Source organism: Triturus cristatus, chromosome 7 (assembly GCF_964204655.1).
Source record: "Triturus cristatus chromosome 7, aTriCri1.1, whole genome shotgun sequence".
NCBI classification, from domain to species: Eukaryota; Metazoa; Chordata; class Amphibia; order Caudata; family Salamandridae; genus Triturus; species Triturus cristatus.
In genome coordinates, this window is record NC_140590.1 from 1,694,459,705 (window position 1) to 1,694,486,974 (window position 27,270).

Below are 27,270 nucleotides of genomic sequence, written 5' to 3' on the forward strand. Positions count from 1 at the left end.
GTCCATCTTTACCTTATATTTCCAAGTGCTCCCCCCCCTTTCTACAGCATAGCTTGCAAGGCTACGAATCCATCCATTACATCTGCAGCCAGACTTACGAGGGCAGATAAGACGGATCTGCTGGTGGAACTTTGGTCCTTGTCCCTCTACCACCTTAGGACCGAAAGGGGTCCCACGGAAACGCATTGCAAGTATATGTATGCAGTGAACGTTCTTTCTACCATATGTAAGCATTACGCATAAAAACGCACCATTAAACATTGCAAAAACTGTAAAAAGTCTATTATAAAAAAGTACTTGCCTGAATATGAAGGTCTTGGGTTCAAAATATATATAAAAATACCTGCTAGTTTTTCTAAATTGGCGCAGATCTCCTTTTTGAGTGTGTACATCTTTTATTGACATTATTGACAAATGTCCGATCCTCCTCTTTGATAAGCCTTAAGCTGCACGACCATACTACCCTAGATGGAACACCTAAGGATTTGCTAGAGCCCGCCCCGGCCCACTCATAAGAGATACCTGGACTCTATACACAGCATACCTCTATTTGGTATTCTATATAAAGAGCCAGCTTCATACACAAAGACTATAATTTGGCCACTACATTTTATTAATCTCTGCAGATTCAACAATCTATAAATCCACGAAAATGCTCCATGTCTGGGACATAAGGGGCTGGTCCTAAACTAGAATTTAGGTGGCTACTGACTTCTCATACCAGACTACGGGGGCAAAAGACAGTTGCTCACAATGATCTTGGATTCTGGAGCACACACTTTGTAGAGAGTGGCTGTAATGGTCTCTCCCCTATAAAATCTGCGCAGAGGCTTGTGACTGGTGTTTGTTTGCCCAGCCTCTGATGTGCATTGCATGCTGGATTCCCAACACCATCCCACATCCTGGAACAGGGATGATAATGGTAATCTATCATTCACTTGAGACTCAAATGTACAAAGAGAGGAACATGTATAAATATATATAGTACCCGAGACCCCGGAACTTCAGTAATGACATCGCATTACAAGTATAATGCCAAGTAATCACACACTACTAAATGACCCAGAAATAAGGTCCATAACAAACCTTTAATTTATGCTTAGGTAGACAAACACATTGCAGACAACAACAATGCTGTCAATTATTCTGAGGAAAACATGACACAATGAAAGACAGCTGCCCTATAAAACGTGAAGTGGATAAGATAAAACATAAAAATAAGTGACATACGTCCTATGATGCAAAACAGAAATTACCACATCACAATGCAAGACAACAGAACTCTAAACTACTTTTGTAATGTAATATGTTAGAAAACTCAACAGTAGCCGATTAAATACTGCGTGAGCATGCCAGAATACAGGGGGAAAGCACTACAAACGAAATCATTAAAGTATCTTGCTCAACATATTGCAATAGTGGGTTAACTAAAAATAATTTACCATGGACGTATCATAAAGGGGAGCTACAGTACAACAGAATATCAAACCATGAAAACAGCCCTAAAAATAAATTATATATATATATATATATACATACACACACACACACACACACACGCACACACACACACACACACACACACACACACACACACACACACACACACACACACACACACACACACACACACACACACACACACACACACACACACACACACACACACACACACACACACACACATTTATATTGACTGATCACAAAAGGAACCCACAATGACAGTGTTTTTAGATAGAAAAGCATACAACTTTTGTTAACTACATTTTCTTCAGTACCCAGCAGTATGGATGTGCGCAGAAATTATTTATTGCGTACTGCTCTAAAATCTTTATAACTACATATTTTATTTGATGTGATATGGTCTTAGAGACAGAATGAGAGGACTGCATCCATAAATAGAGTACAATTAGAATACAAATCAAACTCACAAAATACAACTCAGCTGAACAACGCTGACAAAGGACAACAGTTATGTTAAATGACTTCAACTCCTAGCCAGAGACAACATGGAACAAAAGTCCCTTTGAGTATTGCAGCCATATGGCAATTTACAGCAACTAGAGCGAGATGCCTTGAAGAATACCCTGGAGAGAGGGCACAAGAAGCCTCACTTATGGACTGTGGTAGAAATGGGGGTCTCTAGTTGGCAGAGGTAGGTACCTTTGTCCAAATAGGGACCCTTGCTTCTAGTCAGGGTAGGGGGGATACACTCCTAAAATAACCCCTGCTCACCCCCTTGGTAGGTTGGCACGAGCAGACAGGCTCATCTCAGAGGCAGTGTGTAAAGCATTTGTGATATGCGAGTATCAAGGACCCCCTGTAGAACTGGGTAGTTCCTGTGACAGGGCAACAACACAATGGAAAATACAGTTCCCAGGCCACATAAAAAACAAGTAAATACAAAAGTGGTACAAGAAATGAGTTCAATAGGTAACTAATAAAAACAAATATATTTAATCAAAGGAACAAGTACATGAGTGAATCTGTATTGCATAAAAATATATATTGTAATTAAAAAATGATGAGTGGCAGAAATAAATTCTTCTACGCACGTTTCGGCACTGAGAGTGCCTTAGTCAGGAGTTGCCACCAATAAACTTGTCTTCAAAATGTGTGACGTATTGGACTTTACACAATGTTATGTGCCCAGGATATGGGGAAAAGATCTAAATTACGCAGAGGCAAATTACGAGCAGAATTACAACCTGGCATGAATCCCGACTGGTCCGGGTGGATCAGTGCAGTGAGATATGGACGCAGACAATTGGCCAGCAGTTTGGCCAGAATCTTGGCCTCGACTGTGATCAAGGAAATGGGTCGGTACGATGCACACTCGTCCTCTGGTTTACCGGGTTTGCGGATAACAACTATGGTGGCAGTACGGATGTCGGGTGGGAGGACGCCAGTCTCGTAGCACTCATTGTATAAATTCAGCGCAAGCTTCAGAGCCATCGATTTCATGAGTTCTATCGGGATTCCGTTGGGGCCCATGGCCTTGCCGGACATCTCAAATGGCTTTTTGAATCTCCTCAATTGAAATGTCCACCTCCAGAGCCTCCTTATCTTGCTGGGAAACACAGCGCATGTCAATAGTGGCAAGGAGGTCTGCCGCCCATCGTGCCTGCGAGTTCTGCGGCGGAGTATATATTTGCTCATAGTAGTTTGCAAACGTTTCGGCAATGTGTTGAGGGTCCGTGATTAGCACACCATCCAACCTTTTGATAGCGCCCACCCACCGCGCAGCCAATTCCTTACGTTCCAGCCATGCCAACAATTTACCGGTGCGTTCACCCAGCTCGTATATTCTGTGCTGGGCAGCTAGGGCACGTTGGTTGACATCTTCCAAGAGCAGTTGCCTATAGTCCTGTCTCTTGACATTAAGTATGTGTTGGGTCTCGTGGGTGGGGGTATGCGAAACCCCGCGTTCGAGGTGCAGTATCTCCGCCTCCAATTCGCTAACTCGCCGCCTACGTTCAGTCTTGTGTCCTACAATCGCGGACAACGCCCGTCCCTTGATAACTGCTCTGTAAGCGCCCCATAGTGTTATCGCCGACGCCACCTACCCCGTGTTTTCATCAAAATAGTGATCTGTGTCTTGCCGCAAGGAATCTCTATAATGTGCGGGATTTTCAGCAACCAGGGCTGAATCATGATGGGGCCAGGCTGCCGTAGCCTGCTGGCCCCAAAGATAGACTTTACCGGGGAGTGGTCGGATATCCCCCGTGCTAGGCTCGTGGACTCAGTGAAGTGTTGAATATGTTGCGCCTGTGTGAACAGGTAGTCAAGCCGCGAGTGACTGTCATGAACGCCAGATTGAAAAGTGTAGAGGGTGTCTCGGGGGTGTGACCATCTCCAGATATCCACCAGGCCGAACGCGTCTGTAAAATTGCGCAGTGGCGAGCCCTGCGGAGCGTCCCGTTGGGGCGGAGTGCGATCTACGGCACCGTCCATCGTCAAGTTAAAGTCGCCGCCCACCACCAGGGCCACCTCCGGCAAGGTCACCAAGAGCGTCCCAACATCTGCTAGGGTCTGGCGTTGAAGGCCCGGTGGCGCGTACACTGAGAGCAAATTAAGGACCCTTCCCTCCCAGCTACCTGAACAAGCAACATACCTACCCTGCGGTTCAGTCCGAGTAGTGTGAATCACATAGGGGTAACCCTTACATAGGAGGATCTCCACGCCTCTGGATCCCGAGGTAAAGCCAGAATGCGCTACCATACGATACCCTTTCCGGTCCAGGGCCTGACAGGAGTTACCTATGAGGTGTGTTTCTTGTAGCAACACCACGTCTAATCGGTGTCGATGAATATATTGTTGCACTATACCCCGTTTGATTTTGTCGCCCAGCCCATTTACGTTCCAGGTCATTAGGCTAAGTCCCTGAGTAATAGCCATAGGATCCCAACAGTAACATGCGTGAATGGTCGGAGTGCCCATCGCATAGAGGTCCATTAGCCCCCACCCTGAATACAGCACCCGCCGCCCCCAAGCCCTTCATAAAGACGAAGGAGAGGAGACCAGGAGCCTGTAGGTGATTACTCCGTGCCAAGCATTGATAAAGACTGCCATTTAGAGCTGCTGCAAAAAAACCATAAAGAACAACCCCCCAATCAAACCCACTCAAACCAAGCGATACCCCTAAAAAGGCCTCTCCCACCCTGCCTCCCTGCATAACGGGACTAGAACCGCCCGCCTCCCCCAACATGCAGAGCGCCTGTCGGCCCCCCCTGAACAATTCGAGGAAACGTGTGCCGCCCCACTCCCCTCATATCAACTGACATCGCATAGGATTCGTCCCCTCCCCCCCGACCACATCCCCACTAGGAACGAAAATTACTAGCACTGCTTGAATCACCAGAGCCCCTCTTAACTAGCCCCATCATAGCGGCAGGAGTCGCACCCATGTCTATATAGAAAACAGGTATGACGAATACATACACCTTTGCGGAAAGCCACTCTACGATTGTGGAAGCCAGGCTATCGTCCCCCCAATGTCTACATCGGGGGCCCAGGGTGACAACGTACCAAAGGGGTGAACACTCCCCACATTTCTGGGCCCCCACATTCTAGTTACCCTATCATCGTGAAAATATGAGTCCGCTTCTGACACATTCCGGGGAGTTCCAACGTGGCCATACAAAACACTATACCCTCTTACCAACGTACAGAGTTAGGGTTCCCCAGCAGGGCCCGGGGCATCAGAGTCCGAGTGTGAGGGAGAACGCCTTTGCTGGCGCCAATCGTCGGCCATATCTGCCGCCGATGGCCCCCTTTTCTTCCGTTCGTCCACAGTGCGCCAGCCCTCCAGCCAGTCCCAAGCATCCTCCGGGCGCGTAAAGAACCACGATTTGCCATCGGCCTCCACCCGCAGCTTGGCAGGGAACATCATTGCATACTTGACTTCCTGTTCACGAAGAGCCTTTTTTACCTCCGGGAAGCTACGTCTTTGTTTCTGGACTCTTAGGGTAAAATCGGGAAAGAACGTGATTTTGCTGTTCTCAACCATGACGGGCGGAGCCGCCCTCGCCGTTTGAAGAATAATGTATCGGTCACGGAAATTAAACACTCGGGCAAGAAGTGGTCGAGGAGGAGCTCCCGGTCGAGGGCGACCACCCGGCACCCGATGGGCTCTTTCAATTGAAAAACACTTTGAGAGCCCTCAAGGCTGCAGGTGTGTGAGGACCAAGTCCTTGATGAAGAGGTCCACTGCCTGTCCCTCCGCCCGCTCCGGGACACCAATAATTCGAACATTATTCCGCCGCATCCTGCCTTCATAGTCGTCCAGCTGCTGGGCAAGTACCTCATGGGAGGCACGCAGGTCAGCGACCTCACGTTTGAGAAGGCCAGTGTCGCAGGACAGTTCTTTGGTGACACTTTCCACTGCCCCCACCCGGTCGGCGATTTTTCTCACATCCTCACGAATCAGACCCACATCGGTGGCCACGGTATCGATCCGAGTTTCAAGGGACGACTTGACCGCAGTGATAGCCTCCAGGAGGTCTTTATTCGTTGGTTCTGTCTTGCCGTCCGAGGCCGGCGTTCCGACCCGCTCACCGCCCTGCTGGTGTTGCCATGCGAATTTCTCCAGTTAAGTCTGTGTCGCCGTTTTGCTGCTCCGCCCAGATGGCATGGTCACAATTCAGGGGACGCACCCCAGCTATAGGGTGCAGCCGCTATTCCCCGCCGCCTGCGGTGGAGACTTCCACCCGGCCTGTCGGCTTTCGCCGGCTACACCCCAGCCGCCGGGACACCCCTCTCGGCCCAAACACCCAGCAATGGAACACAACGGTGGCAGGCCCCCGTCCTCCGCCCACTCAAGTCGCCTCTTCAGTAGTGTTGTGTTCCAGCCGTCAGTGCCACCCGGGGGAAGCCAGGCGTCACCGACCGTCGAGCAGCCTCAGTGCCCAACCGTCTTGAGAGTCGTCCCTCCAGTCCCACGGGCCATGCAGCGCCGGCCTCCAGGACCCACAACAGCGCAGGAGCGGGGAGTCGCGAACCTCCCAGCCGGTCACTCAGGGTACGTTAAGCGGCGCTGTATAGTCGTTGGGCCCCTCCCGGAGTGCCCCCTCTTCCCCTGGGTATTATCCACCAGCCCGGATCGGACTGCCTGGGCAGAGGAGCCAGAGGATCGCCCACGCCGCTCGGGGTGCGCGCGCCAATCACGCCGGAACCGCTGTCGTTCAGGCCTCAGCAGGACATCCAACCGCCGGGGAGGACCTCCACAGTGTATAGGCCAGGCCACGTCAGGGCAGCAGTCCGGTCCCTCTTCTCTCCGCTGGGCCCGCACCTCTGCCGCCAAAGTGTATGGATGGCGATCCGGCGGGGCGCCCGTCAGCTCGCACCGGGTCCCACCACTGTTTCAATGACTACGCCAAGCTCCCCGATCCTACCTCCAGGAGCGGGTGATCGCCGCAGCAGCCTCACTCCGTCGACTCCCCAGGCGATGCACGTCTCCCTCAGGCTGTGTAGCGGCAGACACGCCGGGTCCGGAGCTCCGCCGCGTCGTCTCCTCTATTCCGCCCCCTGCAGCAGCTGGAAGCCCCGGGGCACAGGAGCGGCAACCGGACCCTGCGGAACACGCTACCGCAGTGATGGGGGCGCCGAGCCTCAAAGCTCCACCTCCCGGAGACAACAGGCCGCAGCCGCGGCCTCGCGTAGGCGTCGTGTCCGTCAGGGCAGCGTCTCTCCCAGCCCGGTCCCCGTCCAGCACTCGGGGAAAGGCACCGCGTCTCGGCCCCACCTCCAATCGGCCCCAGATTTCGCTGCCAGGTCGGCGGGAGTCTCAGAACCACCAGGGACACCTTATAGCTCGGGTCGGGGCACGAATATTCAGGATTTTGCGGGAGTGGCGCTGCAGAGCCTCGCTACTGAGCGGCCATTCCCGTCGGCAGCAAGCCACGCCCCCCACTCATTTTTTTTTTAATTACAATATATATTTTTATGCAATACAGATTCACTCATGTCATATATTTGATGTATTTTTAATGAAATATTTATGTACTTGTTCTTTTGCTTAAATATATTTGTTTTTATTAGTTACCTATTGAACTCATTTCTTGTACCACTTTTGTATTTACTTGTTTTTAGGTCTCGGCTCGAAGGCTGCGCTTGCGCAGTCTCGATCCGAGATTTAATGACTTGGAGAAGAGGGCCTTGAACCCGCCCCTCTTCTCCCCTGTTCTCATTGGCTGGCCTCTTGAATGCTGGCCAGCCATTGGAGAAGAGGTCCGTCATTCCAATTAGGCCCCGTCCTTTTCGGATTCGGGGGCGTGTTTTTTTCAAGAAGTCTAATTGTCTCTTCCAGCCAATGGCAAGAGGAGAGAAAAGCAAAACACGCCCCCGAATCCGAAAACGCCACTGCGTTTCTCCGAGGCATTTCTGCTTCGCCTCGGAGAAAGGCAGTGGTGTGCTTGTCCTCTCCCCCTGCTCTCGGCTCCTGCCCTTTAAATCTGAGACCACAGTATCAGAAGCAGCCAGCTGTGCTCTACATTTCTCCCCGCAGGCTTTTCATGGAGAGATCTGGAAAGGATGGTGACTTCTGTGCTTGGATGATGTAAATGGTTTTATAATTTGTTAACTCACACATCCAGCATATTTTCTTTCTTTTTTGGGGTTTTGTAGTCCTCATTTTGTGCTCGCTCACTGCTTGATCTATGAAATACTTCGACCGGCAGAAACAGGTGCGAGCATGCACTTCAGCACGAGCGCGAGGCGTAGTGTCGCACTGAAACTGTAGCTTACTTCATTATATTATCATTCCTTTAACCCCACCCATACCCATGCTGCATAAGGTACCCCCAGGGAAAACCATGTGAGACAAAGCAACACCCTCGGCCAGAAACAGGAAGCATACGCAGTTTTAAACTACAAGCTTATTTTATCCCAAAGTGCACGTGAAATGAGGGAGAGGTCAGCTGTGGCCACAGCGAACTGTCAAATATACTTCACGTCTGGCAATAACTGCATCAAACTGGCTCAATCTCGTGGCACTCAAGAGCTACACATACCTGACTATACAGTATGTATGCATGGTACATACGACTGGTGGGAATCATGCTTTAATGTTATCTGGGCAGGTTGTATACTGATTCATCATTGGATAGCCTCCCTATGCTGAAAGCCAGCTTTGGAACATTACAGAATGAGAGGCACATTCAAGTAAGTGGCAAGTAGTTGTTCCACGCTCTGAGTCATTAATTTTCAAGAATCTCGAATGCACACAGTCCATCTGCTTGCACTTGAGAGGTTCAAGGATGGATATAAAACTGGCCCACAGCACAAATGTGCACATATAACGAACGAGCTGCGCAAACACCTGTCTATGATTTCTATAAGGGCCCGATTGTTTCATATGAATGCCAAAATGATGCACGGATGGTTTGATAACATTACAGTCCTTGTTATACTCAGTTACGTTCTTGTAATGTTCAACTACGAGAGACATACTCCCTGGAGGAGTTATGGATTTTCTGCTTGTGCACGTGATATCTACACACACCACGTGGCCCTGGCCAGATATAATAAAGACGGGGTATCGCCGTGCTTCCTGCAGCACTCTCCACTAGGGAAGAAATTCATCTGTCTACTACCAGTATCCCAGTTCTTAATTGCTAGTTTCCTGTATTGTGCTGCAACACCCATGAAGCCTGGTTCATGCTATAGAAACCCACACATCAAAAGAAGGAAAAACACAATGTCCTAACACAGCACAGAAAAAATAAGGCAGAGCTCTTAGCATGTATCCAAAATAATAATCCAAATAAGACATTAATTGGCCATTATTGCCACGTAAGAGAACTCCCACCACCCCCTGCCTTAGACAGACATACTTCTGCAGGGCCTGTCTACTATTCTAGAAGTTGCTCAAGTGATTTGGTACCCACCCCTTGGTGTTGTTCAGAAAAATAACCCACAACATGTTGAAACTCACAAATTCAACTAATCATAAGAACGCACCCTCTCACACTGCAGATGGTCTGATAGGTCATTGTGTGGGTTTTTTTTTTAAGGTGTGTCAGCAGTTTTTTGTCTGGGGGGCAGCTTTCTATGGTTGATTTCATTGATACAACAGCAAACATTGCTTGTAGCATGCATACATGCAGGTAGAATTGGAAGGCTGACCAGGACTTTGTTAAAAAAATTTTTCTTGCATTCCATATTATGCAATGATTTCAGGACCACAGGAAAAATCTAATTTTGTCCTTCGGGTGCTCCCTTTCCTCTTCTAATAAAGTATTACTGGTGTTCTCTTTTGACCATTTGTGGTTGCTCCAGAAACCAGTGAACTTCAATGGGTTTACACCATGTGGGCAATTATTTTACCTCATTGGTACCACTGCGTTTCTCTGAGGCATTTCTGCTTCGCCTCGGAGAAAGGCAGTGGTGTGCTTGTCCTCTCCCCCTGCTCTCGGCTCCTGCCCTTTAAATCTGAGACCACAGTATCAGAAGCAGCCAGCTGTGCTCTACATTTCTCTCCGCAGGCTTTGAAAGGACCTTCAGAAGCAGGTACCTACTTTAAAGAGCTCGCCACATTTCTCACATCGCCACGAGCGCGTTCGGCTCGGCTGCTAAACGAACTGCGGGCTGTTACCATAGAGCGCAGATGTTTCGTGGCAGGAGCGGAGCAGGGCGATAATTCTGTATTTTTACGTGGCGCCGTGGCATTGTAAAGTGCAGGCACTTAAAGTACTTATTTACCTTCTTGGTATAACAAATGCCATTGTGCTTTCCATGAACTCAACAACATGGCGGAAATGCTGCTGTTCCTGCGCAGCTCGCAAGAGTGTCAGGAGAATGCGGCATTTTCGAAGAACCTAGCCGATATTTCGTTTGGCCCTGTAGAAGGTTCGCCCTGTGAACAATGTACCATCAAACGTGTAAAATCCTCAATTGCAGTTGAGTGAAAACAAAAAAAAAATGTTTCCTGCACAGTGCAGCTGCTGACTGAATTACTGCAGCATTTGATCCTCCGCCTGCTATTGAGCGTCATCCTAGCCGGCCCATTAAATAGTTAATCTCACCCCCCAAGACGGAAGTGGTTTGATTGTCCTGGATTTAATCTTTTTGTGAGTTTTTCACGAATGCACCAAAGCAGCATTCCTATAAAGTGACGCCTAAGGTTAGTAATGTGGGTTGAAGTGCAGGGCACAAAACCCATTAGTACAGAGCGCGCCGAGAGAAAGCGCCGCATCCTGCCTTCCGGTGATAAGATGCGTATCAGAGGAACACCGGCCGTGCCAGTCGGACTCACACCCCGGCGCAGCTAGGACACATCCAGGGAAATAAGACATCGAGAGAGGGCATGGGATGGCTCAGTGGGTCAAGGAGCCTGCTGCAGTCGTCTAAGTGCCTTAGTCATCGGTTCGCCTTGTGGCAGAGCTGCTCATCCTTTCAACCATCCAATATCCGTGAAAAGAGCGCAGCCGGCGTGTTCATAGTGCTGCGAATCCGATGGGCTCTGGTAGTAGGAGCTAGCTATATGGTTATTATAACTCTCGATCGCATTCCACCCATCACGGTGAGGGCCACCCAAACAGGATGGACATCTGGGAAAAAAAAAGCGCACTAAATGAATCCACCTAACCGAATTATAAAATGCTGTGTGGGAGTTGATGTGATAGGGTGGATGACGCTAGACTACGTAGTATAAAATACCTAGCCAATCTTTCACGCGAGACAGGTTGACCAATGAACCATGCGTGAAGAAGTCATCGTATGCGTGGCATGCTGACATTCCAAAGGGGCGACTAACTTCTCTCTGTGCCATAGTTTACAATATGGATGTACACGTTCTAGGTGTTTTTTGCAAGAGACTTTGAGATTCATGACGACACATGGCCACCGACCTTTGGCCTCCTCCCCCTAAAAAGCAGAAGGGGTCCCGGGTTACCGGGTTAAAAAGGTTTTCCTAACAACACCCCCCGCCCCCTGACAACCACCACAACCACCCCCAGATCAGCCAAATTGGCGTGTCATAAAAGCGCAACTGGGAGCACATACTTTGTTTCTCCTCTGGAAATGTTCTGTGCCAGTAACGTCTTCACGCATATAGTAGTTATGGACTTCCGGGTCACAGCCGGGTGAGGGTCAGGGCTGTAGGCAGGAGAATTTCTTTCAGAGGGTCTGACCCCCAGTAATGGGAGCATGAACAGGATTTCTGGATCGATGGTGGAGTCACTCCTTGTGAGTCAGGGACCCCACCATTGGGTGTTCAGTCCTACCTTTACCTCATTCTCTTAAGCCGCGGCAGCGCCCGCCCCTCACCACAGACAGGACTTTGCCTCGCTGCACTGATTTCCCCCTCCCTGCCCAGCAGCGCTGCCTCTAGGCCGCGCCCCTCTTCCCAGAAGTGTGCAGCCGCCCCACCTAGGTGTGCTGCCTCAAAAGCCCCTCCCGTACTCTGGCAAAGGAATGTGGCCCCTCACGAATGGTGACCCTCTTCTCCCATCCCTGTTGCTATCCTTAGGCGCTGCGTACCTAGCCAGCAGCGTTAGTCCCACCGCCAAGGTTAGCTGTTTTACACTCGTGTGTGTTGCCCTCAAGCCCCCGAAGCTCAGGCGTCTGTCTCTCTTGTTCTTATTTGCCTCTCTGTATTGCTGATTTCTCACCTCTCTGTATTGCCCTCTGTTAGACCTGTCAGCCCATTGGGTGGTCCCTCCTCATCATTATTTATTTTGTCCCACTCTTGCATCAAACCCAGTTAGTATTTTTTTTTCCTTTTTGGGAACCACCAGACTTTTTAGTATTGATGCAGATTCAGGGAGCCATTTTATCTACCCCCGGAACTTCTGTCTGAGGGCCTGAAACACAAAATGGTGGCCACCCATTGTCACCTGTGACATCACTGGAACCTACCAGCACCTTCCAGAACATTCCAGAACCCTGTGGCAGTGTGAGGCAGGTTTACAATGTTGGGAAGGCATCTCCAGGTTGGCAGTTGGAGTTGGCAGTTGGCACCTGACTGGTGAAGAGAGAGGAGCACAGAACTGAAGGAGGAAGGAGTGAGGCAACAGGGGTGGAAACTTGTGCCTGGAGTGGGGTCCAGAAACCCACCCTTGATACTAGTCCCTGCTGACTGAGCCCAGCCTGGAGCCCTGTGTGGGAGAAAGCAAGAAAAACCATCTTAAGGACCTGGACAGCCCGAACAGGCCTTAAAAGTAAAGAACAGCAAGTTCCTGACCTGGTTACTGGTAACTTCCTGAAGTCCGACGTCGAGAAGCCTGGAGACCTGGAGCCCGAGGTGGAGAAGCGGCGCTGACTGGAAAGCAGACGTCGTACCCGGAGCCGCCAGAGATCGAGAGAGGGCGCCGACGGAGGTCGTGGAGACACCAGAGGTTGAGGAGGAAGTCACCTGAGGTCGAGTGTGCGGCGTCGACGGGGGAGTGAAGTCCGCCCTCCGGAGTCGCCGGAGACCGAGGTGAAGCGTGCCGGAGGTCGGGAGTGGAGATCTGTAGGAAGGTGGATATCTGACTATGGTTACCCCCAAATTTTTGCCTAGTGTCTAGCTGGTTTTTCGACTTAGTTGGCCTGAGATCCTGCTATTCAGGATCTCAGCCTGGCTGCTCTCTCTTTAAAGTGGACTCCATGTACCCTAGGCACATACCCAATTGGTTGGATCACCCTGTCAGCCCCTGTACCAGTGTACACTAGGTACCCAGGGCATTGGTGTACCCAAGGCCTGCCAGGGGCTGAAGCATGTATTATGCCACCCCAGGCTTGGCCTAACAATTTGACACAACTGGCTGATCACTCAGCTGGGGTAAGTTGGTGTAATCACCTCTTACTAAGGTGTAGTATACCTATACCTAACCTTAAATGGGACACCTGGTAACCTATAAGTCACTCCTATGGCAGGCCTTAACAATCCTGAAGGCAGAGTGCTTGGTTCCATGTGAGATGGTGCTCTGCCATGAGCTGAGCCTGTCTGCAGTGGTCGGAACAACTTCCTTCTACTGTTTCCAGATATCGTCATACCATATACTCTTAAGTGCATTATGAACCTCGCGGTTAAATGCTATCTTTGGTTTGGCTTTATCAAAACATGTCGAGTAAGGTGTCATACGAATTGGAATTCTAACCCCTCGCCAATTCTGGCGACGGGGTTAGCATTCCACCCTTCTAGAGGGACACGACATGTACAGTACCTGAAACCCGGGTAAAATCAGACATAGCCTCAGCTCCACAAAATGGATGCTGCCACCACAGACACAAGTCTGCCCTCCTGCTGCTGGGAGTCCTTCCAGCTTGGGAGGTGTGGACAAAGGGTTTCCTGCCAGGGGAGGTGCATGCACCACCCCGGACAGGATTTTGTGTATTAGTCAGGTAGGGCTTGAAAGAAACCAGACATGCCTGTGGCTCACGAGGAGCCTCGGTGCATATGCCAGTTCAAACCGGTCCTGGGGCACACCAGTCCCGGGCCTGGGGCGAGCTGGACAAAGGATTGGGGGTGTAACCACCCCCCTTCCTGGTCCCACCCATAGGGAGGGACCTAGCAGGTAGTCCGGCCCCTAGAATCCGCTTAAAGGTAGGAGCTGTGTCCTAAGACTTCAGACATCCTGGAATCAACTTGAAACTAAGAAGAAGACGGGAACTTCGACATTCTGCTGCACAGAAGACTGAAGGAAATCTCCCCTGTGGTCAGGGAGTGACCACCTTGCTAACGCAAGCACCATCCAGCGAATCAACGTCTGCTTTGCCGCCGCCTCCCGCCGGAGCCCGAGCCCAGAGACTGACAAGACCTGGACCTCCAGACCTCTCACCGCCCGATCCACAGTCCCTGAAAAGAGGAGACCCGTGGAGGCACCGAGAAACGTGGAGCCAGCCATCTTGAAACGACCACGACAAGCTGACAAGTGCAACAACCGAGGCTCCCTCCAAGTTGTGCTTTGGGATCTGAGAAGCCCAACCCTCGAGCAGCATCTGCACCAAAGGTGAGCCCTCCAGGCATCTCCACGATCTGCGTGGGGCCCTTCTGCATTTTGCCACTCGACGCGCCTACCCGGTTGCTGGCCCGCTGGCTAGTAGCCATCTTGGCGACGAACTCTACGAAATACTCCGCTGCTCTGGTTGCTCCAGACTGGCCCTTGCTCCCCTCCAAAGGAGCAGTCCTTCTGACCTTGCTGGTCAGAACCATCAGCTTATTTCATCTCCTACAACAATTGCTTTTGCCAAGGCTTGTTTGCTTCGATCAAGTCGCCGACACCGCCGACAGCGAGAGCCTGCGTGGGACAGCTCGTGAACCGACTCCTGGACGTCGTCGACCTCCAGGGACCACGTGGCTGCAGAGACAAGCTACACCTTTCTTCCTGTTTGCACCCGACATTGCCTGGTACCCACCTGGTGCCACGCTGGTCACTGGCTAGTGACTGTGAACACTGTCCCCTCTGCTTACAGGTCTTCAACATCTCCGATCCACTCGTGGATCCACTGCATCTCTCCCGGACCGACCGCCTGCAGCATCTTTGCCTTCAAGCTCCACGGAACAGATAGAAGAAACCCGACGCACTTCGAGGCCTATGCACCCGCTTCCTGTGGGTGAGGTAAAGCTGGCACACCTGTGCCCAAGTGTAGTATTACATCTCTAGTGCCTGTGTTCCAAATCTTGAGTTCCTAGTCCATCCGGAAGATCCTCTTTGCAGTAACTTTGTACTTTTTACGCACCCATTGAAACCTATGGGAGCACGCGTGTGACTATTTGCTCTGCACACGCCACCCGTGGACCTCCTGGTCACTAACTGAAGTTAGCTCCTTGTAGGCCCAGCGATTCTAGAGGCCCTAGGCCTTTTCCCTTTTCTGTTCGTGGTACTTATACCACTATTTTAGTATATGGTTCGAGTGGCCACCAGGGCCTATCCATATAAAGTGCAACTTCTGTGTATTCTACTGTAATCTTGTTTGACGATTTGTGCTCCTGTGCTCATAAAGAGACTAGGGGTTACTTTGAGAAATAAATACATATATATTTTGAATATATATCTGTGTGGTGTCCTTTCATTGGTATAAAAGGGGGTTACATTTGGTAAAACAGCTGGCTTAACACGCTTCACGAGTTTAGCCTCAAAGACTGCTTAGCCTACGCTCCCACTAGGGCAGCTAGTTCGAAAAGGTTGACTTACAACCACACCATAAGGGTTGCTTTGCATGGTACAAGGTGATCACTTTAACTAGTGAGCATCATATACCAGGCCAACTTCTCACAAGATCGCACTCCGGAGTCGCCGGGACCTGAAGAGAATCGTGCCGGAGGTCGGGAGTGGAGGTCGCACTCCGGAGTCGCCGGAACCTGAGGAATGGAGCACCGGAGGTCGGGAGTGGAGATCGCACTCCGGAGCCGCCGGAAGTCGACATCGAGCCAAGGCCGCCCGACGTCATCGAACCGGAGCCGCCCGAAGTCGACATCGAGCCAAGACCGCCCGACGTCATCGAACCGAGGCCGCCGACATCGAACCGGAACCGCCTCCCGGCGTCGACAAGAACTGTCATTGAGCCGAGGCCGCCGACATCGAACCGGAACCGCCTCACGACTCCAGCGGCGTCGGAACTTCATAAAAAGGGCAGTAAGTGGAATAGAGGGCGCCTAAGGCCCTGTGAAGCCCTAAGAGACCATCCTAGAGGCTAGAGAGGTGCTGGAACCAGCTTGATAGTGCCAGGGGTGAGCTGAGACTAATACAGAGGGGTTGTGTAGTGTGGGAGAGCCAGATCTCTAGATTCCCCCTTGATCTACCTCAGTTTAGGCCTCAGCCTTGTCCAAGCCAGGTAGTACACCCCGCAGGTCATCCAAAACTCTACAAGCTGGGATTGGGCCAAATCATCCCATAGTACCTCAGGAATGTGAACTGATTTTCAAGTGTCACTGTTGGCTTTTATTATTTATTGAGAGCACTGTATTTATTGTATTCATCCTATTTATTGCCTCACAGTATTTATTGCCTCACAGTATTTATTGCCTCACAGTATTTATTGTTTCACAGTATTTATTGTCGCACAGTATTTATTGTCTCGCAGTATTTATTGTCTCACAGTATTTATTGTCTCGCAGTATTTATTGCCTCATAATATTTAATTGCCTTTTATGTAATGCACTTATATTTATGCCTGGATTATTTATGATCTACCTTATTTATTGAATCGTTGAAGTATTATTTATTTGACTTACCCTTCCACAGGAAAAGCCTTGTCTACTGTGATTGTATTATTATTTATTTAATCAGCAACTAAGAGAAAAGAAGATAAAGAGATATATTTTCAGTATAATTTTTAAGGTGTAGTGTCGTTTTTGGAACGGATGCACGCATGGTTATTGTGTGGGTATGACGTATGCTTAGCACGGTGCCTGATCCCTGACCACTCGAGCCAAGCTACCACAGTGTATGTCTGGGAGAACACCACCACCCTTCCGGTGTGGGAGTGTTTTTTCTAACACCCTCCCACTCCCATCTGTGTTGCTTCTTCACCTTCCACCCCATCCACTTTTCTTTGCCGCCTCCTATTCCCCCTTCTGTGTTAATTCATCTCCTCCCATCCCTGTTTCTTATTCCTCTCCCACCCCCATTCATATGGCCTATTCCCATTCCCTCATGTTTGTGTTGTTTATTCACCTCCCATCCTCCTGGCAGCCTTTCTTAGTCCTATTTCACCCCCCAACCCCAGCTGTGTTGCTTATTCCTCTCCCACACCCTGGTTGTGTCTGTTGTTTATTTACACCCCCCCCCCCCCCCCCCAGCTGTCATACGGAAAAAAAAGTACTATGGTGCAGCCAGCACAGGCCGCTTCATTCCGCTTTTTTTTTTTTTTTTTAAACCATCCTGTTACCTATTGTCCATCGCCACCCGATCGGGAAAGCCAGTAACTCTCCCACAGGCAAGACCTATTGGCTTTGTCAATGCTGGTTCGTTCAGGCCATAGCTTCTACAAACTCTTCCTCCAATACTGATGATCCATTCACAGCGAACCTGCTAAAATCTTGTGCCTACAATAAAATGTGTTCTACAGGTGCCATAATAACCTCTGACTGACAATTAAAGTAAACAAAGACAGGAAGAGCATGTGAAAAATGAAAACAGATGATTTAATAACAAGCATTTACAATGCAACGGTCTCGGCATTGTTAAAGTTAGAGCTATTGGCATTGCTCGTGACAATGCCGTTTCTTTAAATGTTTTAAAAACAAAAACATAAACAAAAATAATGTCATGAGCAATGCCAATAGCTCTAACTTTACCAATGCAGAGACCATTGCATTGTAAATGCTTGTTTATGTGGCCTTGGAACTGTATTTTCCATTGTAAAGCATTTGTGAACACATACAGTAATACAGTGAAAACACTACAAATGGACACCACACCAATTTTAGAAAAATAGTCAATCTTTAAACCAACAAGACCAAATAAGATGAAATCCACCATACAACACTCTTGAAAAATAGTACTTGAGCAAAATACCCTTTAAATTTCAGGAAAATCAATGAAACAGTTCTTCCGACTCAGTAGCTCCTCCTGGGGCTGCTGCGATACTGATTACGACAGAGTCTAACAATTCCAGCCGACCGAGTCAATACGGGCCAGCTAAAGCGTCGACAAATCAGACACAGTACCTTTCTTGTTGCGAACAACACGTAGGTGCGAGTCAGTCGGGGCAAACGTCGCGGTCGTGTTGTGAAGTGGAGCGTTGCAGCGGGCGGTGTCCTCACGATGCGGCGCAGACAGCGGCTCGTTGATGGAGTCGGTGAGACCAGGGCTTGTGTTGAAGGGTGAGACGGGTGAGACGGTGCTCGCTGCAGTGCTGGCAGGTCACGGTGCGGCGATGGAACCGGTCGATGTTCCGGTCGGGCAGCGACTGAGTCGGTGACGTCCTTGCAGCGTGTAGCAAAGCATTGCTAAGTGCTGTGCCCACAGGACGCTGTGCAAGCAGCGGCTTGTTGATGGAGTCGGTGAGAGCAGGGTTGCATTACGAAGCGAGGCGTTGCTCTTGGCGGTGCTTTCAGGACACAGAATCCTGCGACAGACTCAACGAAAGAGTCGGTTACCCTTTTCTTCTGCGGCGACGATCAGAGACGGTGTACACAGACACGGTGAGGTCTTTGCTGTTCCTGAGACCTCTAGAACAGGGGGCAAGCTCAGTTCAAGCCCTTCTAGATCTTTTCTTCAAGCAGGGGGATAAAGCAAGCAGCAACGTCCTTTCTCCTTTCCTTGGCAACAAGTAGCCACTGCAGGCCAACCCCAGAAATGATCTAAAAGTCTGGTGCCCTCTTTTTATACACCAAAATCCTTTGTTCTCTAAAGGCAGAGTGTGTCTGTAGCCAGCCAAAACCATTTCTGTCCTCACTGGTGCCCCTTCCTGGCAGGAGATGGAGACAGCATTGTTGAAGGCAGACCAGGCCCATTCAGGTGAAAAGGAAATCTCCTGCTCCTACTCTAAATGCAGCCCAGGTCTATTCAGCCCAGCCCTGACTCAGACTTCTGGAGCCACTGCCCCTCTCCAGCCCCTGTCATCCAAAAGCCAGACATGCAATACACAAACCTAGCAGAGGCACACTGGAAGGTTAGGCAAGAAAATACCTACTTTCTAAAAGTGGAATTTTCAAACACAGAATGTAAAAGTCACCCTCACTAAAAGATGCATTTTAACATTCTTAGTTCAGGCATACTAAACTTTATTTTTCTAACTTGTTCCCATGGCCAGTTATGTTTATAAGATGTTATAAACAAACTCCTCAATCTGTCCTATGGGAACAGGTAGCCTTGCAATAGTGAAAAACATTTCAGGGCATGTCCTACCTTTCACATACATAAACCCTGCCCACAGGGGTACCTTGGGCCTACCTTAGGGGTTACTAATATGTAGAAAAGGGAAGGTTTAGGGACTGCCAAGTGTGTGCACTTGCCAAATCAACATGGCAGTCCCAGATTGCACACAGGCTCTGCAATGGCAGGCCAGAGTTACATTTTACAGGCTGCTTCTGTGGGTGGCACAAGCAGTGCTGCAGCCCACTAGCAGCATTTGATTTATAGGCCCTGGGCGCACACAGTGCACTATACTAGGGTCTGACAAGTAAATCAAATATGACAATCATGAAAACACCAATCCATAACAGTAATTTACTAAGCGAGCACTTGCACTTTGGCACTGAACAGCAGTGGTAAAATGCCCAAAGCATCTAGACAAGCAAAACGGAGTCCAACACACAGGAGGCAAAGGCAAAAAAAGCAGGGGAGACCCACGCCAATGGTGCCAGGTATTACAGACTGAAACTATACAAAGCAGCTCTGCAATACCCCAACATGATACAATAGAGGAAAATAACAACCAAGGGATATCATAGGCTCGTACAGCCTCACAACAGGAGAGATGCCCAATGAACCACTCAGTTAATAGCAAAACCATAAAATTGGAGGCAGATCTTTAAAATACCACAATATGTCACCAAAGCCCAGACAGGACAAGGAGAATCTAACAGGGAAATTTACAAGGGAAAAAAGACACCAATTTGGAAAATTTGATTTATTAAACCCCTTCATGGCTTATGACCCAGATGAGAATGGAAGCCCTTGGTCACGACGCAGAAAAGATTTGAGGCTCTGACTGCATCTCACCACTAAAAGGAAACACATGCGTCTTCAAACAGGATCAAGATGACTGTTTAAGGAGACCAAATTAATTCTAAGGAAGGTACTGGTAAAGACATTGAAGAACTCACTGCAATAAATAACAGTGGAAACTGGACAACTACTAAACCCAAAAGAGATTAAAGAAAGGAAGCAACAATGAAAATTATTCATGGCTTAGAAAACAAATCCAAAGGTTGGGGATGAATAAAACATTTGTAATCAGCAAAATCCCTAGGCCTGAAAGCAGCTTGCAGCAGGAGACCAAGGCTTTAAGAACCCCTAAGGCAGGAGCAGACCTATGCTATGCCAGCATCATATAAACCTATTTCCACAAAGGGTTGGCATAGGAAAAATAACACCTAGATGCTACCAGGAGTGACCATGAAGATTATGTTCAAATTCCTGCAAAATGACGGGAGGTCTAATTTAGGTGCGTTACAGGCTACTAAAACGAAAATGGCACCAATTTTGCCAATTCCCAGAGAACTATACCCCCCTCCCCCTCCAACCACCACAAATAAACTACTAAACACAACCCCCATTACCCAGGGTAATGTTCACCAGTGTTAAGTGTGTGAAAGCCATAGGAGATTCTTCTAGAACTTATGAGATCTTACCAGCGGAGGAATACAGGTTGATCTCAAATTAGGGCTGGGGGACAAAACAGCCTGGGCCCTCCCTGCTTTCGATCCTAGCAGATTGGGAATATGGCAATATGAGTTTAAACCACCAAAAGAAACTTATCTCTACATGTGACCAGCCACCCCCCGAGAAATAATGCATTTTCTTATTTATTAATGTGTATGGCAACAGCATAAAGGATCTGCACGGAGAGAAATATGCACCTCCGCTCCTACATTTCAGAACGCACCAGCATGTCCAGGGTGTCCAGAGTGTCTGTCAGCAGTCTTGTTGCCTCCTCCTTCTCTGCATTTTCTGCCTGTAGCTCGGAGAGTGAAGCAGACAGCTGTGCAACCCTTGGGAGGGAGACAGAATGTTAAGATGCATAGCATGGCCAAATAGGTTGTACTCTAGCCTTATGAAGTCGCCAGTCTTCATTCATGGTTTGCTGAAAATTTCACCCCTCCTAAAACCAAGTCAGTACCTGCCTGTCATTAGACCTGACTGGAGTTTTCTCTCGCTTCTCCTACTATACAGTAGTCTTTCGGATCTATCACTTAACCAAACGCAATTATGTCCCCTTTTTCTTATTCCAACTCTTCTATGCAGCAGTCTACTGAAGGACAGCAAAATTTGGCTGTTCAACCGACCCACACACGTCTTCCCTCCATTTCATCAGGCAGTATACTCCCTTCAACCCTAATCATGCCCTCCTACTCCTTTCTGCACATGTGGTGGACTATGTTTGCTGATATTTGTACAAATAGGCTCCATTGCTCACCGGTCTTCAAGCGCTGCCTTGTCAGCCTCCCCTTTGAGCTGTAGTTGCTCAACTTCCTGGGTCTTACTGCGCAGCTTTTGCAGTAGTTCAGTGATCTGGTTGTCTTTAGCCTCGCTCTTTGAGCTGAAGGTACTCTTTGAGTCTTGGAAACTTGTGTGACTTTCATTACTCAGGCGTAAGCAGGTGGTGAAGAGAACTCCAGAAAAGCGGGCAAAGTCCACTTTTACCTCTGAAAGGTCCCTAAGAAATTTAAAAAATACGCATTACTGCAGGGAATGAAGCATTCAGCACGCAGAGCATTTCACACCCTTAGAAGCATAGAGAATGACCCTGCTTCTACCAAAAGAGTAGCACTGCGGGCTCATCCCACTGTTTCTATCAAATTTGACGCACAGAATGGCTCTCGCTAAGCTGGACCATTTCATTACCTCACCATGCCAAGCCAAGATCATCTGTCTACTTCCACCAAGCAAGCTCCTCCCACTATGCAAACCAAGCTGGACTTGTTCTCTTCATTCCTAATGCTTCTACGATATTTGCCTCCACCAAGCTAGAATCATTCCTTTGCCCTAACCAAGCCGGGCTTATCCCATTGCACCCACCATGACTGGCTCATCCAACTGCATCCATTAAGTCTTGCTTGTCCTCTTTTGTCCACCAAGCATTGACCGTCCAACTGTATCCACCAAGACGGCTCATTCTACCATGGCCACTAAGCACGGCATGTACTACTGTGTCCACCTAGTATGGCTCGTAGTGCTGCATCTACCAAACAAGCTTCATTAAAGTTTTGCAAATAGAATCTTATTTCACATACGTCCAACAACAATCTGGTCTCACACCAAAACTACTATCAAAGGAAGCCAGGGGAGCATTACTACACCCTCAATGATCTGCCACTGACACAAAGCCAGGCTCATCCAGCCAAGCTGCCCTAACCATTTTTACCCACCACACTGCTACAAACTGAGCTCAGTCAACCATACGGGAAATGTAACTTAGGATGATGCTCCAATCACGCTGTGCCATTACAGGGCTGGCAACAGAACGAAAGAGTCTTTAGCACACATTTGTTCTGCACACAAGTTGTTACAACGACTTGCTTTAGGGGGGCGCATTGGTGGAATGGTTTTGGAATTAAAGTCAAACACCTTTCCTGCTGTTGCGCAGACTGGAGTTGGAATAGTAACTTAAACTATTCCAAAATCCAGCACCCCAAGGCAAGTAGCCATCGATTTCATACCACGCGAAATCCCGCTATGAATCCATAGCGGGATTTCGCGTGGTATGAAATCGATGGCTACTATGTTACCCTCACACAAGGTAATGCCGTGAGGTCTCTGTTCAAATTAGGAAACAAGGAAAGCCCGGTGACTTATCATATCACCATTTGAAAATAATAATACAATATTGAAACACAGTTACAGCGTTCGATTCAACCTATGAGCCCTGAAGAAGTTCTCAGTGGAGAACGAAACGCGTTGGCTGTCTATACTGTTGTATAACAAGAGAAAGAAGAACGTCAATTACCAATAAAGACGGATATTGAATTATTCAATGAACTCAATGTGGACTATTTGACTATATTGAATGATAGTGGTGCAATCACAGTAATGTTTAGTGAAGGTGTGTGTGGTAGACCATGTGGCTGCTTTGCAAATATCTTCTAAGGGAATGTTCCCTAAGAATGCCATGGAAGCCCCTATTTTACGCGTGGAGTGCGCTCAAGGGGGAAACTGTAAGAGCGCGTTTAGCTTTTTGGTAACATATTTGGATACATTTAACTATCCACCTGGCTATCCCTGATTTTGAAATGGGGTTGCCTTTATGTGGTGGAGCGAAAGCAACAAACAGCTGTTTGGTTTTGGGAAAAGGTTTGGTTCCGTCGATGTAATAAAGCAAAGCTCTTTTAACATCTAAGGTATGAAGGGCTCTCTCAGCTACTGAGTCTGGATTATGGAAGAAGACTGGTAGTTCGACTGATTGGTTAAGATGGAAAGGGGAAATGACTTTAGGGAGGAATTTCGGGTTTGTCCTAAGAACCACTTTGTTACGATGTAGTTGTAAGAATTGTTCTTCAAGAGTTAAGGCTTGTATCTCACTTACTCTCCGTAGGGATGTGATTGCGATAAGGAAAGCCACTTTCCATGTTAGGAACTGCAGTTCGCATTTATGCATAGGTTCAAATGGAGGACCCATGAGCCTTGTGAGAACAATATTGAGATTCCACACTGGGGAAGGTGGTAATCTTGGAGGAATAATTATTTTAAGACCTTCCATAAATGCTTTGATGGCTGGTACCTTAAAGAGGGACAGGTGTTGTCTGTTTTGCAAGTAGGCTGCTAAGGCCGCTAGGTGTAGCCGTATGGAGGAATACGCTAAATTGCATCTTTGCAAGTGTAGTAAATAGCAAATAATGTTTAGGATGGAAGCATCTAGTGGACGTATGTCATTGTTAGCGCAGTAAATGGCAAATCTTTTCCATTTTGCTGCATAACACGCCCTAGTAGTAGGTCTTCTAGCCTCTTTTATGATATTCATACAGTCCGGTGAGAGGTTGAGGTAACCGAACTCTAGGACTTCAGGAGCCAGATTGCCAAGTTCAGTGTCTGAGGATCTGGGTGTCTGATTTATCCATGGTTCTGGGTTAATAGAGCCGGGGAGAGGCGCAATTTTTGATGTGGAACTAGCGATAGTTCTAGAAGTGTGGTGAACCAGGGTTGACGTGCCCAAGTGGGAGCTACTAAGATCAGTTTTAGCGACTGTTGTTTCAGCTTGCGTACCACAAATGGAATGGGTGGGAGAGGCGGAAAATCGTACGCAAATCTGCCTGACCAGTTCATCCATATTGCATTGCCCTTCGACTGTGGGTGTGGAAACCTGGCGGCGAAGGTTGGGCATTTTGTGTTTTCGTGAGTGGCAAACAGATCTATGTCTGGTTGGCCCCATTTTTGGAAGAATGGGAATAGGACTTTGGGGTGTAATTACCATTCGTGGATTTGCTGTGTCTGGCAACTTAGGAGATCGTCAACCTGGTTGTGAACGCCTGGAAGGTGTTGCGCTAGCAGGTAGATGTTTTGGGGAATTGCCCATCTCCAGATTTGCTGTGCAAGTCGGGACAGTTGGAGAGAATGTGTCCCCCCCTGTTTCTGTATGTAATACATTGTCGTCATATTGTCTGTGCGGATGAGGACAGTTTTGTTCTTTAGATGTACTTGAAAGGATTTGAGTGCTAGGAACACCGCTAGGAGTTCGAGGTGATTGATATGGAGCAGTTTGTGTTGAGTGGTCCATCTGCCCTGAGTGGTGTATTGAAGGAGGTGGGCTCCCCACCCCGTGAGAGATGCGTCGGTGGTCAGCACTACTTGTGGAAGAGGCTCTAAGAACGGCCGTCCTTTGGACAGGTTGATGGTGTTCCACCATTTTTAGTGAACGAAGTGAGCGACTGTCCACCAACACCAGATCGGTAAGTTGTCCGTGAGCCTGGTTCCACTGTTGTGCTAGACACTCTTGAAAGGGCCGCATTTGAAGTCGTGCGTGGGGTACGATGGAGATGCATGACACCATCATGCCTAACAGTTTCATAAACACTCTTGCCGGAAGAGAGTGTTGCGTCTGAAATTTTGAGATGAGATTTTGTATGTTGGCTATCCTGGCTATGCTGGGATAAGCTATGGCCTTGGATGTATTTATGGTGGCTCCCAGATATTGATGTATGTGGGAGGGTTGCAGTTGAGATTTGGGATAGTTGATGGTAAATCCCAAGTCGTGTAGGGTTTGAATAGTGCGGCGAGTGTGGAGAACTCATTTGTCGAGAGTATTGGCTTTTATGAGCCAATCGTCGAGATAGGGGAAGACATGGATTTGTCTTCTCCTGAGATGCGCTGCCACCACTGCTAAGCATTTGGTGAATACCCTGGGTGCGGATGTTACTCCGAATGGGAGAACTGTGAACTGATAGTGTTGCCCGTCCACCACAATGCGTAGATATTTCCTGTGAGCGGGATGCATAGGGATGTAAAAGTATGCGTCCTTGAGGTCCAATGTGGCAAGGAAGTCGCCATGTTGAAGTAGTGGGAGGACTTGTTGGAGAGTGATCATATGGAAGTGATCTGATTGTATGTATTGGTTTAGTAACCGGAGGTCCAGTATGGGTCTTAAGGTCCCGTCCTTTTTGGGAATGAGGAAATATAGAGAATATACTCCTGTACCCTGATGTTGGAGTGGAACTGGTTCTATTGCGTGTTTTTGAAGCAAAGACCGAATTTCCTGTTTGAGGAGCGTGAGATGGTGTGGTGACATCGGACGATGTTTGGGTGGGATGTTTGGGGGGGTGTTTGCGAGTTCGAGGCAGTAGCCAAACTGGATAATTTGTCTTACCCACTTGTCTGTTGTGATGGAATCCCAGACAGGTAGGAACTGTTGGGAGTCTTCCCCCGACCGGAGTGGAATGGTCTGGGGGGAGTGGAGGCAAGTCACTGTTTAGTGGCTGGAGAGGTGCGGGTGTTGGTGTTACCCAGTCCTCGGCCCTTGGTATTGTTTCCCCTATATCCTCCTCTAAAATATCCTCTGTTAGGGGATGTTTGTCCGGAGGTTTTGAAAGTGGAAGAGGTGTCTGTTCCTACATTTTTGGAGGCTCCCCTGTAAAAGGAGCGTCGAAAGGAGCCTCGGGGTTGTGTAGACTGTAATGCTCCCGTTGATTTGGCAGTCTCATTATCTTTCTTCATCTTTTCTAGTGCAGTGTCGACTGTGGGTCCAAATAGTTGCTCCTGATTAAAGGGTTGAGCAAGAATGGTTGATTGTACTTCCGGCTTAAAGCCGGAAATACGTAGCCATGCGTGGCGTCTAAGTAACACACTCGTGTTGACTGCCCTAGAGGCGGTGTCCGCTGCGTCTAGTGCACATTTGATTGAGGCATTTGATATTAGTTTACCCTCTTGAATGAGGTCATTGGCCTGGGATTTGTACTGATCAGGCACGTGTTGCAAAAGCTCCTCTAGCAGGTCATAATGAGCCCTATCATATCTAGCAAATAGGGCTTGTGTGTTGGCAATACGCCAGTGGTTAGCAGCTTGTGCGGCAACCCGTTTTCCCGAGGCCTCTAAGAGCTTAGACTCTTTGTCCGGGGGCGGCGTGTCTCCTGTTGTTTGGGAGTTAGCCCGCTTCCTTGCATTTGACACGACTAAAGTCTAGAGGGAGCTGCGCTTTGATGTAAGCGGGATCCGGTGGGGCCGGTCTATATTTTTTTTCTATTCGGGGGTTAAGAACCCTAGCTCTAACAGGGTCCTTAAAAACCTCAGTGGCGTGCTTTATCACTCCCTTAATCATGGGTAAAATTTGAACAGATTTTTGCGACTGCTCAAATGTGTCGAGGAGAAAGTCCTCTTCAGGTGTATCTGTGTGCATGGTAACGCCATGGAACATTGCCGCCCTGTTTATGAGTTGTCCAAACCCTAAATGGTCATCAGGAGGGGAGGGTTTGGAAGGATATGTAGTGAGATCAGGAAGGTCAGGTAAAGGGAAAGCCCAGTCGTCTAAGGGTGCCGTGTCCGGGAGTGTAAAGGGATCATGAGGATCAGTAGGATCATCTGGGTCTCCCCCTCCCCCTAAATCGTCATCATCATCCTGTGGGGGTGGTGTATGCGAAGGAGATGGTAGAGGGGAAGGAGGTGGGGTGGAATGAGAGGCAATATAGGAGAGGAAGGACAAATGGGTGAGGCGGCAAAGTCCTTCTTCTTTACGGGAGCTGGAGGAGGTGTT

The 27,270-nt window shown here is 48.7% G+C and overlaps 1 protein-coding gene across 1 annotated transcript in view; it reads right to left on the reverse strand.

Annotated features, from left to right (window-relative positions):
• The window catches only part of LOC146812790 (uncharacterized), a 266,004-nt gene that overhangs the window by 195,860 nt on the left and 42,874 nt on the right, over positions 1 to 27,270 (reverse strand). The window contains exons 8-9 of the mRNA XM_085619906.1: positions 21,511 to 21,750; positions 20,980 to 21,085 (exon numbers count right to left, since the gene is read on the reverse strand). Coding sequence (XP_085476032.1) covers positions 20,980 to 21,085; positions 21,511 to 21,750 — 346 coding nt within the window. The remainder of the gene's footprint in view (positions 1 to 20,979; positions 21,086 to 21,510; positions 21,751 to 27,270) is intronic.